General features: G+C 31.6%; 2 protein-coding genes across 2 annotated transcripts in view; both read right to left on the bottom strand.

Annotated features, from left to right (window-relative positions):
- Nucleotides 1-11,172, bottom strand: part of LOC135135528 (15-hydroxyprostaglandin dehydrogenase [NAD(+)]-like) — a 136,682-nt gene that overhangs the window by 21,247 nt on the left and 104,263 nt on the right. The gene's annotated exons all lie outside the window — the stretch shown is intronic.
- On the bottom strand, nucleotides 3,789-10,609 carry LOC135135527 (15-hydroxyprostaglandin dehydrogenase [NAD(+)]-like). Its single transcript, XM_064064594.1, has 5 exons — nucleotides 10,364-10,609; nucleotides 10,186-10,312; nucleotides 8,174-8,280; nucleotides 7,182-7,513; nucleotides 3,789-4,064 (listed from the first exon to the last, which is right to left on the bottom strand). Exons 1-5 carry the CDS (start codon nucleotides 10,460-10,462, stop codon nucleotides 3,932-3,934), a joined length of 798 nt encoding a protein of 265 aa, XP_063920664.1. The 5' UTR covers nucleotides 10,463-10,609; the 3' UTR covers nucleotides 3,789-3,931.

Genomic DNA, 11,172 nt, shown 5'->3' with positions numbered 1-11,172 from the left:
CTCGTCATCGGTCACAATTTGGGACAATAAGTCGCAATTCTCTTCACTTTACTCATGTTCAAATTTTCATGCAATATGGTTATTACACTAGATTAGGACATTCCTAATGTCCTGCTAATTGTGTAAACCTTAAGACACCGATCCTCGAGGAACATAGGTTCAACTTTTTGAGTCATTTCTGCATCTGTTGCTGTTTTTGGTCTTCCGTTTCTGGGGTCATCTTCGATGGATTAACGTCTTTACCGAAACTGTGTTGACCAAAATTTTATTAGGTGATAAAACGGTGCATCATTTTCATAAACTGACACCGTCTTCTCACGAACTGTCTTTGACTGCTGGACTTCTTTTGTGAGAAACAGGCGGGAGTTCTATAGTTTTAAGTTGGTCATTTTTCTTTGTGTAACAACTTATAAAATCGAAATGAATAATCCAAATTAACTCAAATTTTCGGTGCAGGGGCAGAATAAATGGCACTATTTGACATATTAACGACAACGGTGGCACTGGTTTTTTTCATGGCTAGGTAGATAATATTTCTAGTTGCCCTCGTATTATCTACTAGGTACTTAATTACACTGTTAAATTTACGTTGAGGAATCTAAATTTATTACCTACTTTTTAACAAGTGACAAAGAAACTTCGAGGGTCAAATTAATTAATCTCTTATATGTACATGAATCGGCAAAACAAATATGTTTACTTATATTGTTAAGGTAAAAATAGTTTTTATTTTGCACTACAAATGCAGAGCAAAACTTTTCGTCAAGGTTTCAATATACAGGTGTCTCAGAAATAAGTACATTAATTTTAATCAGTTATAATATGGTTTTGTCAGGAACTGTTTAATTAACAACTTAAAAATTGTTAAAGTTTTATCCCAATTAAGGTTACCCGCCCATGGATCCTCAGTCACCCATGAACATTAATAATTATTATAATATTGTGGTCAAAAACAGTTGCTAAGGTACGTATTTTCCTAATTTTGTCACAATGACAAACATTTATGGAGAAATTGAAAATGCTGCTTCCTAATGGCGTTCGGAATTTCATCGGCCCAATGTGGGTGTTGATTACACCTTCCCTCGTGTATCCGGTCTCATCAGTTGATGGTATAAGAGATACAAAATTTGCTTGTTCGTTTTATATTAACCCACTCACAAACCTTTTGCCTACGTGGTACGTCTGTTGGTTTCAATAACTGAACTTTCTGCTCCTGAAAGGGGTACAGTTGTTCTCAGAGTATCCTCCAAATACTACTTCCCGATACATCGTACAATACAATCTAGTGATGCGTGCTAGTGCCCGGTCGAACTTCTACACTCTCCAAAACAGCTTCTTCTAAACTGCAAGTTTAAAATATCCGTACTCTCGAAAATACTGTAAAACGTTCTTAAAAGTACGGACATCTGGCAGACGATTGGGGAGTCCTCCTGAAATAATTCTTTGAGCGCAAGCACCGTTTCCCCAAGACTCACCGCAGGCTAAAACGATATCGGTATGTTCAAGATTTAAAAACAAAGCGATTTCAACACATTTCGTGTATAAATTAGAAATCTGTGCCAATTAATGTACTTATTTCTGAGACACCCTGTATTTAGCCTACTATCAAACAATAAACTGTGTTTTTACATAAAATATTCGCAATACAGGTAATTAAGATAACAAATACATTATTACATTTGCCATTGAAAAACAAGCCTTACATGCACTGAATTTAAAATTTAACAACGTAATTTTTTAAACTTATTATAAAGTTATTACGTTCCGGTTTTTATTGCTCTATGCACTTGGTAAAAAAGCAGCAACATAAATAATCAACGAGAAAAATGTATTCTCAGTACATGCTTATTAACTTCGACTGTTTCTGTATACTTCGAAAGAAGTCCACTATTAGATAACAAGCATCAGCGGAGGTACCTACTTATGCATTTGTATCATAAGAAAATTAATATGAAATTTGACTGATTTTGTCTTCTCAAAACAGAAGAGAGGACAAATATTGTTGGGTGATTAGTTGCTATGTCAATTTTTGTCTTTTTATTATTAAATACATGTGGCCGCGACTTTACTGCGTTCTTAACACTTTCGAGTAAATGAAGTGACGAAATAATATAAGCTGTGTAGAGCTGGTTTGTAGAGCAAGAAGAAAACTTTTGTTAAGAGATTCACAAAAATTGCAGGAACGATGGAATAAATAATTTTGGTAGTGTATTTAATTAATGTAATTTAACATTGTCTAAGTCGGCTTGTGAGTGGAAGGTACGTATATTACATATGTTACGGTTATTTTTAACTCGGTGGCGATGGATAGGGTAAAAGATACGTTGAATGCAAAACTAAATTATGAACTGCTGTTATAAATTAAAAAAATAATGTCACTAAACCAAAGCTAAATCCATTATGAATAATACGATGTTTATTAATTTTATTATTTTCTTTTTCATCAAATCTAAATGATTTTTCCTTTATACACACAACAAGATAACTTAAAGTAACCCCTTAGATTTTAAGTCTAAATATGCGGCGATTAACGTATTTCTATCGAGTTATCCTTGGAACTGAATCCGTATATTTTCTCGGATGTGATATGTTAATAATGCTCTATCAAAAGAAATTTTAATTGTCGATAATTTTGTAAATCTAATATTTGAATCAGACACACAAAAAGTCAAAAGCTAAAATCCTTAAACTGATTTTTAACTTCGATTTAAATTCTACGTCAATTTATTAACCAGTCTCGTTATGACTTTACCAAAAGCTACATGAAACATCCCTTCGAAAATCCTTTTTAGACTATAGAAAAATTACTAAAAATGACAGATTTTTATTAAACACAAGGATATTTCGTTTTTAGTTTACCAACATGCCAAATCCTTCCCGACTATGATTCGATTACAAATTATGTTGACTGCCTGATGGAAAACTAACGATTACATTTTTTTTTATTATAAATAAAAAAGAAATCGAGGTGACACAGTTCAGTAACTTACCTTATTTTTAAGATACCTATCCTGCTTTATAAACGACCACTTCTTATTACTAATAATTATTATTGTTAGAAGGTGAGTGCTTGCATTAAGTAATAATAACTGTGGTTACACTATACACTTTTAGTTTCATTTACATCATTAATTAAATTGTTAGAAATAATTTTTACTAAGTATTTTTAAATCTTCACAAACAATTCAGAACACGCTTTTATTCCAAAGGAATGCGAAGTTCGAGTTCCCATGTCACTCATAAATTAGTATTTTTTATATGCAAATTGCAACTGACGTACTTACTGAAATCCTTTTGCTATTGGTACGTATACAGGGTAATGAAAAAATGACGTAAAAGGTTGATCGTATGTTGCTAAAAAAGACGGCTTTGAAAAAGTAAAAAAAAAAAATGGTTAAAAAAATCTCGGAACTGAATTTTTGAAATATTAAATTTTAAATGTGAAGAATTAACTTCGTACCCAATTCTGATATGTGAATTTATTTAAATATCTAAAATTCCCATAAAAATGGTCAAAAATGACATCTGCCAACAGTAAAAAATTATTATCATTTATTTAACTGTCTATTAGACATGCAGTCCATTAAAACAACATTACGAAGTGAATTCATCAATTTTGAAGTTTAATATTTTAAAAAGTTTGGTACAGGAATTTTTTTAACCGAGTTCGCCAGAGCCTTTTAACAACGTACCATCCAGTTTAGATATTATAAAATAATATTTCCATTTATTTTTGTATTTATTTTGCAAAAAATATCAACTGAAAAAATGCATAAGCTGTTGGTAAGTTGTTTTTCAGTGCAGTTTATTGATTTTTAATGAAATTAAAGGTCACTGTTGAAATCTGGCTTACAGAATTGTCTTTACATAATAATAATCTATTCTTTCCAATTTTACCCATATGTATAAAAAGTATATTGCATATTACACGTTATTGTGGTTTAAAACTTTCCCTGGGGGTTAGAAGGAATTCATAAGGGTCTTCATCAGCTTCAGCTACCCACGCTGTTCCACTTTTTGCATTTTTAATAATTTTTACCATTGCCGATGCAACACTTTCAGGCCTGAAATAAATAAATAAAAATGAGTGAAGATGTAGACATATACTTATATTATCGTAGGCGTTGAGTGTATTCAATTTTCAACATCCCTAGATTAAATAATAATGTGGATATTCAATAGTTATAAAATACGCGATATGTACAAAGAATTCGTAAACGAATTACGTAATTCTCCACACAAAATAATATATCATATTATCGAAAAAAACGTCGTCCAGTCAACCAAGTAAAATATGAAATTTATGCGAATTTTAAGAACTGCTGAAATGCTAACTAAAATTTGTCTGATCAAACCCACCAACAATTTTGCTAAATTAATCTTAACATTTCACAATGTAACTTATTAAGAACTATATTTAGACAGGACATTAAAAAAGTATTTCATAATGTAACATATGTATACAGGCATTTTAGATAAAGACAAATGAAATGTATAACTAGTGTTTACACGGCCGTTTTTTGCTTTTTACTTCCCGAGCGTAAGCAAAGGAAGTATTGTAATCGAGTCCGTCGGCCGACTCTCTACTTTTACGTTTTCTCGATCTTTCATGACTCCTAGATCACGAAAAAATAGGTCTCCCATTTCCGTCTGTCTGTCCGTCCGTCTGTCCGTCCGTCTGTCCGTCCGTCTGTCCGTCCGTCTGTCCGTCCGTCTGTCGGTCTGCCGTCCCGGATTTTTATTAGACAGATAATCTCCGAAAGTACTGGACCGATTGTTGTGAAATTTTGTACTTATATTAGGAATATCATGTAGATGGTAAAACGCTAACCAAAATTTGTCTAATCATCCCCACCACTAATGCGATGACGTCACTTCAAAATTGTACATAGTGAATGGGTCTTAAATTGTATAAAATAACATAGTCCTACACATGTAGTTTACGACTCCGAATTCAGTTTTTACCCGAAACGTCCAGATTTTTGGAAAAAAAATCAAAATCATAAAACAACATTTTGCAATTTAATTTTTAATCTGCTAACCCGAATGTTTTAAAATGTTGCAGATGTTTTAAGGCTCTAAAGAGCATCATAAATCTTTAGTCAAAATATATTTGGTTATCCCCTCCAAAAACTTGATGACGTCAGCTCAAAAGTTTGCCGAATAAATCCTATCTAAAATGTACAAAATATGATGCGTCTGTACTTGTGATATATCACTCCATTCATATTTTTTGGATTTGCATATACAGGGTGACTCAAAAAAATTAATGAATGCGCAAAATTTATTTTACTGATTTACTCAGGAACTACAAAACCGAATGCTTTGAAATCTTGAAGATGTTTTAAAATTATCATAAGCATGGTAAATTTTTGATCAAAATGTATTTGGTCGTTCCCTCCTAAAAAATTTATGACGTCACCACAAAATTTTGCTGAATAAATCCTATCTAAAATGTACAAAATATGGTGAGTCTCTTGTTGTGATTTATCATTCCATTCAAATTTTTTCGATTTGCATATACAGGGTGACTCAAAAAAATTAATGAATGCGTCAATTTATTTTATTGATTTAATCAGGAATTACACAACCGAATGCTTTGAAATCTTGGAAATGTTTTAAAGTTATCATAAGCATGGTAAATTTTTTATCAAAATGTATTTGCTCATCCCAACTAAAAAATTGATGACGTCACCCCAAAATTTTGCTGAATAAATCCTGTCTAAAATGTACAAAATATGGTGAGTCGCTTCTTGTGATTTATCATTCCATTCAAATTTTTTCGATTTGCATATACAGGGTGACCGAAAAAAATTAATGAATGCGTCAATTTATTTTATTGATTTAATCAGGAATTACAGAACCGAATGCTTTGAAATCTTGGAGATGTTTTAAAGTTATCATAAGCATGGTAAATTTTTTATCAAAATGTATTTGCTCATCCCCCCTAAAAAATTGATGACGTCACCCCAAAATTTTGCTGAATAAATCCTATCTAAAATGTACAAAATATGATGAGTCTGTACTTGTGATTTATCATTCCATTCAAATTTTTTCGATTTGCATATACAGAGTGACTCAAAAAATTAATGAATGCGTGAATTTACTTTGTTGAGTTAATCAGGAACAACAAAACCGAATGCTTTGAAACATAGGAGATGTATTAAAGTTATCATAAGCACGTTAACTTTTTTATCAAAATGTATTTGCTAATCCCCCCTCAAAAAATTTGATGACGTCAGCTCGAAAGTTTGCCGAATAAATCCTATCTAAAGCGTAAAAATATGATGAGTCTGTACTTGTGATTTATCACTTCATTCATATTGTTTAGATTTTCTTAAGAGGTGGCTCAAAAAAATTAATGAAGTCAATTTATTTTATTGATTAAATTAAAGGCAACACTTATTATTAGTATTACATTGGACCAACCCAATTTGGTAGACACAAAATTTTTTAAAGTAAAAACTCGGTTGAAACATAAGGGTAGCACGATTATTTACATCGACTTTAACATTACAGACGTGCATTTGTTTTGTGCGCTGTCTAGGTTCCGCGAATGTGGAATAGACATGTTTATAATCAACCAATTGTGAATTCCACCGTCAAAAATTAAAATAAAACCCAATGTTTTATATAATAAGCGGAAGTCGAAGCAATAAAACCGATGGTCGTTTTGTTTACAGTTTCTCTGTTTGACTCTCACGTATGCTGTTACGCTTGTCATCTTAAATTAAGAATGCTTATACATAAACGATTTTCAGTTGCCTCTCACCGGCGCCGTATACGTGAGTAAATTGTTTCGTTATTTTATTGATTATAACAAATCAATATTCAAAACGACCCAATTCATTTTCCCGAAAATTTGGGAATACAATAATTTTATTCTTAGTCTTACACTACATCCATCCCAACTGATATACGTGTCCTTGCAAAAATGTTGATGACGTCATCGCAATTTTTTTTTAATTCCACACTACAAAAATGTAATGAGAAAAAAAAACACAATAGCCATGCAGTCGTCAAGTTTCTGACAGCGAGGGAAGTACTGTCTAAACTCTTTAGACCAATTTTTCCATTTACATTTTGATCATTAAATAGTTAAGATTTTGTAGAATTATTTCATTTGTTTTTAAATATATTGAATTTCTGTCTTATTATAAATAAGTGCAAATAGTACTTACTTCTGTGATGGTAAAGCAGTGATTTGTGACTCAAGAATCTGTTGATAAGGAGCCCCTAAGTTTCTACCAGACATTTCACTTATTAGTGGAGTGTCTGTAACTCCTGGACACATGGTTAGTACTCTTACTTTAGTTCGGTTGTAATGTTCTATATCGCCCCACGCTTTACTCATTCCCAGTACTGCAAACTTCGTTCCGGTGTAAATCGGAATCGTGCTAAATTCTATAATACCAGCTATGGAAGATATATTTACAATAACACCTTCATCGCCAGTTTTGTACTTGGGTATGTAGTTTTCTAAACCGAGAAGAACGCCATAAATCACTCCATTCTAGAAAAAAATAAACTGTCAAAGTATGGGATTATCTAATAAATGTGGACGATAAATGTCAGGCGTCAGACGAATTTCGCCTCTGGTATGGTTCACATACTGAGTTACCGTGCTCTTTTGTCTTATTCCTAATTTCTCAATCCTGCTCCTGAAGATGCCACTTACGAAAGTGTGCGAAACGTTGAGCCCAAAAACTCAACACGGTCCCAACCCGGAAAACGATCATATAAGAAGTAATTTAAAATAAAACATAGGGGGACATTGGATGTCTCGAGAACCAAGCGCTGTGAGTCAAAATTCTGGATCTAAATAAAGGGATCATGCTAGTATAAAGTTCTTGAGATCGTGGAGGAATTTGAGTAAACTGAGTGTAAAATTGTATCCCACCAGACATCTTATTGGAACCATTCCGTAATAAGCACAAAACAGTGAGTTGTGGTAGAGCTAATAAGTTTCAAAAAGAGAACAAAAAAAAAACCCGTATTTTTTACACGTATGGCACATTTTTAGGATTAAAATTTTACCGGTTATTAATTTTTTCTTATCATTTCTATGTGTAGTCATTTGAATGTTGTGAAAAGTGCTTTTTAGTGTGTCAACTCTTTTATAAGTGTGTCGTGACAGTTTATGCTACGACTTTGTTTTTGCTATTTTACTTACAACATTGATAGCAATTTCCTTCTCCCATACAGCGTCGTTTAATATGCCCGCATTGTTAATGAGAATGTCTAGGTTTTTGAACACTTCGATCGTCTTTTTGAAAGCCTCTGGAAATAAAAATACATATATGTAGTGTAAATTGTATAGTAAAAGAAAAAACATTTTTTTAATGAGTTTCAAAGATTTAGTTTTAGTTATTTATTAAAAGAACATGCCAAAGATAAGATATCTTTGGGTGTAATGATAGTGACAAACGTAAAACATCTCCATTAGATAAATTAGAAACGTAATTTTTCATCCGTGAGATTACCAACATGTACCTACGTATATGCGATGCTTTGCTGGCAACATAAGATCAGAGATCTTTTTTTACAAACAAATGATCTTTTTAATTTTAATATTTGCATTCAAATGTTGACAAAATACTAGACACTATTTCTGGGTGATAAAGTAATATATGTATATAAAAAGCGATTGTTTACTGGTTTAAAAATATATTTCAACAATTTGTCAGATATCACTTATAACATATACCGAGAAAGCAATAAAAAACACGATCAAATACAACCAAGGTTTTTGAAAGTTTGTCTTTGATCGTTCCATTTTTTCAATTTAAACAACGAAATTGACGATAATCTGACAAGACAAAATTCTATCGAGACAAATCTTCAAAAATCCATGGCTATCTTTGATCGTGTTTTTAACTTCTCTCAAGGTATAATTAGAAAAAATGGTGGATAAGAATAACTGCCAAAGTGAAAACGGTGTCTAGATTAGTTTATAAAATTCGTGTTTGCCTTTTAGGAAGTTTTGTTGGCGGAAAAAATATGGTTACTGCTTACATCAAAAACCTAATAGTGTTACTTTTGAAATCGAGCTGCTTAGTGTTGATAATTGGTATTTATGTTCTTGTGTGTCTGTTGTGGCCCATTTGAAATCATCAATTATAGGTTTATGTTTTCGTTACAAAGTTGAAAGTGCGGAGTTTGTTGTTCCACAGTTTGAATTTCACAAATACTAACAATTATTTGTTAATTAGGAAATGTTCATATTGAAATTAAATTACCAAAAAGGTTAAAAAAATACAGTTTTAAATAATAGAAATGATTTTTATAAATTTTGAAGGCAAAATAAAGCACAAAAAATATTCCAAATATACACCATCACTACTGAAAAAGAAAACCTTTTGTATTTTTGATGCATCTGTTTTGGTACTGAGGTATTTGCTTCTATTGATTTGTGACTAGTAAGAAACTAGGTATATGGCACCATCAGTAAAATTTATTATTTCGCTCCATTTTCGTTTAGAATTTACGCAAATTTTACCTAATGGATGACACTATTTTTATGAAAAGATATGCAGGAAAAATGTTGTTTTTCACAACCAGCAAACATTTGATTTTTCGCGTAAAATTTTAAATATCCATTTTGAAGGTACGAATTTTCAAGTCAACCTAGTATGTCTACGCAAAAGTTTTACTGAGGTTAATACGTTACTAGTTATTATTAGTAAAATTGTTAACTCGACAAAGGTGTTTTGCACACACTCAGATAGGCAAAACTTCTATAAAAGTAAATTTGGTGGAACTTCATTGTTTTGGGTATATTTGTAGGAATTCTTAACTAATGACAGTAATGATAAAGTGGTATGTTTTTCAACAACCTTGCCTGTTCCAGTTTTGTCACAAGGTTTACTTCATTGCGGTTAATGGAATAGAGAAGTACAAGTGATAATTTAAATTACATATACAAGGACATACATAACATTATAAGTAGAGACAATACAGGAGAACTCACTTCTGCAAATTGACTTTTCTTATTAAAGTACAATTACATCTAACAGTGGCATCTGTTTTTTATTGGTAATTAAATTGCACTTATTATCACTCATTTTTATCAAGAAAACTAGAAATGTTGATGACAGATTTGTAAAACTTTTTGTTATTTTTATTTATTTTTTGGGATGGAAGCGAAAAGTAAAAGACCTAACAGTATTTTGACACAAAACTCACCCTCGAAACTCTCCTTGATTCTGACGTCTGTGTGTACAAAAACAGCTTTATTAGCTCCAAACTCCTTTTCGATTTCTTTTAATGCTTGGTTTCCAAAATCAGTGTTTGCATCAGCTAAAGTCACACCCTAAAATAATTTTTCATCAGTTTCTTTTTCTGTTTTTGTTTCAGATTTTACCCTCAGTCCATTTCGCAGTAATGCTTTCGCGTATCGAAGTCCAATTCCCGAAGCACCTCCGGTTATTAAAGCTATCTTACCTTCGATAGAGAAAGTCATGTTATTAATCTAATCCCTACAACAAAAATAACCTTTCTTCCTCAATTCTGATTACAAATTGTGTCGCATATACGAGGTTGCTGTTTAAATAGACATTCAATTCACTTAAAACCTTATCGCTCTGTTCTTGATAACGGGTAAGTAAATTCATAAATAACCGACGACTTTTTTTGTCCACATAATTTTCTGATAACTGGTAAAGAAAAGTTATTTTTTACGTCGAGGCATGGAGGGCATGGTCAAATTCAAACCTGTCATAATCTCATAATCTAATATCTTATGCGGGATACTTGTATATACATAAATCTTATCACTTAGTTTTTCTTCAAGATAATCTGTTATTTTGTAGTAAATATACAAAACAATATTTTTATCAAGGTAAGGATATATTGTTTCGCGTATTATCAAAGAATAGACTCTAAATTTTACATAAAATATTCGCAATACAAATAATAATTAATTCTCTCCATTGTTCGTAAGGATTTTACGATAATTGCCATTAATATAACACCACTGCATATAAACAAGGCTGACGTGTCTTAATTTAACAACTTGCTGATCCAAATTTATAACGTTGATAAGCGTACTAAAATTAAAGAAACCGTGTATGTATGTACATTATGTAACGAATTTGTTGTTTGAAACACAGCTTCTACTTTTGAGTTTGATTTAACTTCACTTCTATATTTTTAAATAACTGTAATATACAT

The sequence above is a fragment of the Zophobas morio genome, unplaced genomic scaffold, assembly GCF_036711695.1.
Source record: "Zophobas morio isolate AGI-343-1 ecotype UQ-CSIRO unplaced genomic scaffold, CSIRO_AGI_Zmor_V1 ptg000024l, whole genome shotgun sequence".
NCBI classification, from domain to species: domain Eukaryota; kingdom Metazoa; phylum Arthropoda; class Insecta; order Coleoptera; family Tenebrionidae; genus Zophobas; species Zophobas morio.
The sequence above is the reverse complement of the archived record's forward strand: the minus strand, read 5'-3'. Positions and strand labels throughout refer to the sequence as shown.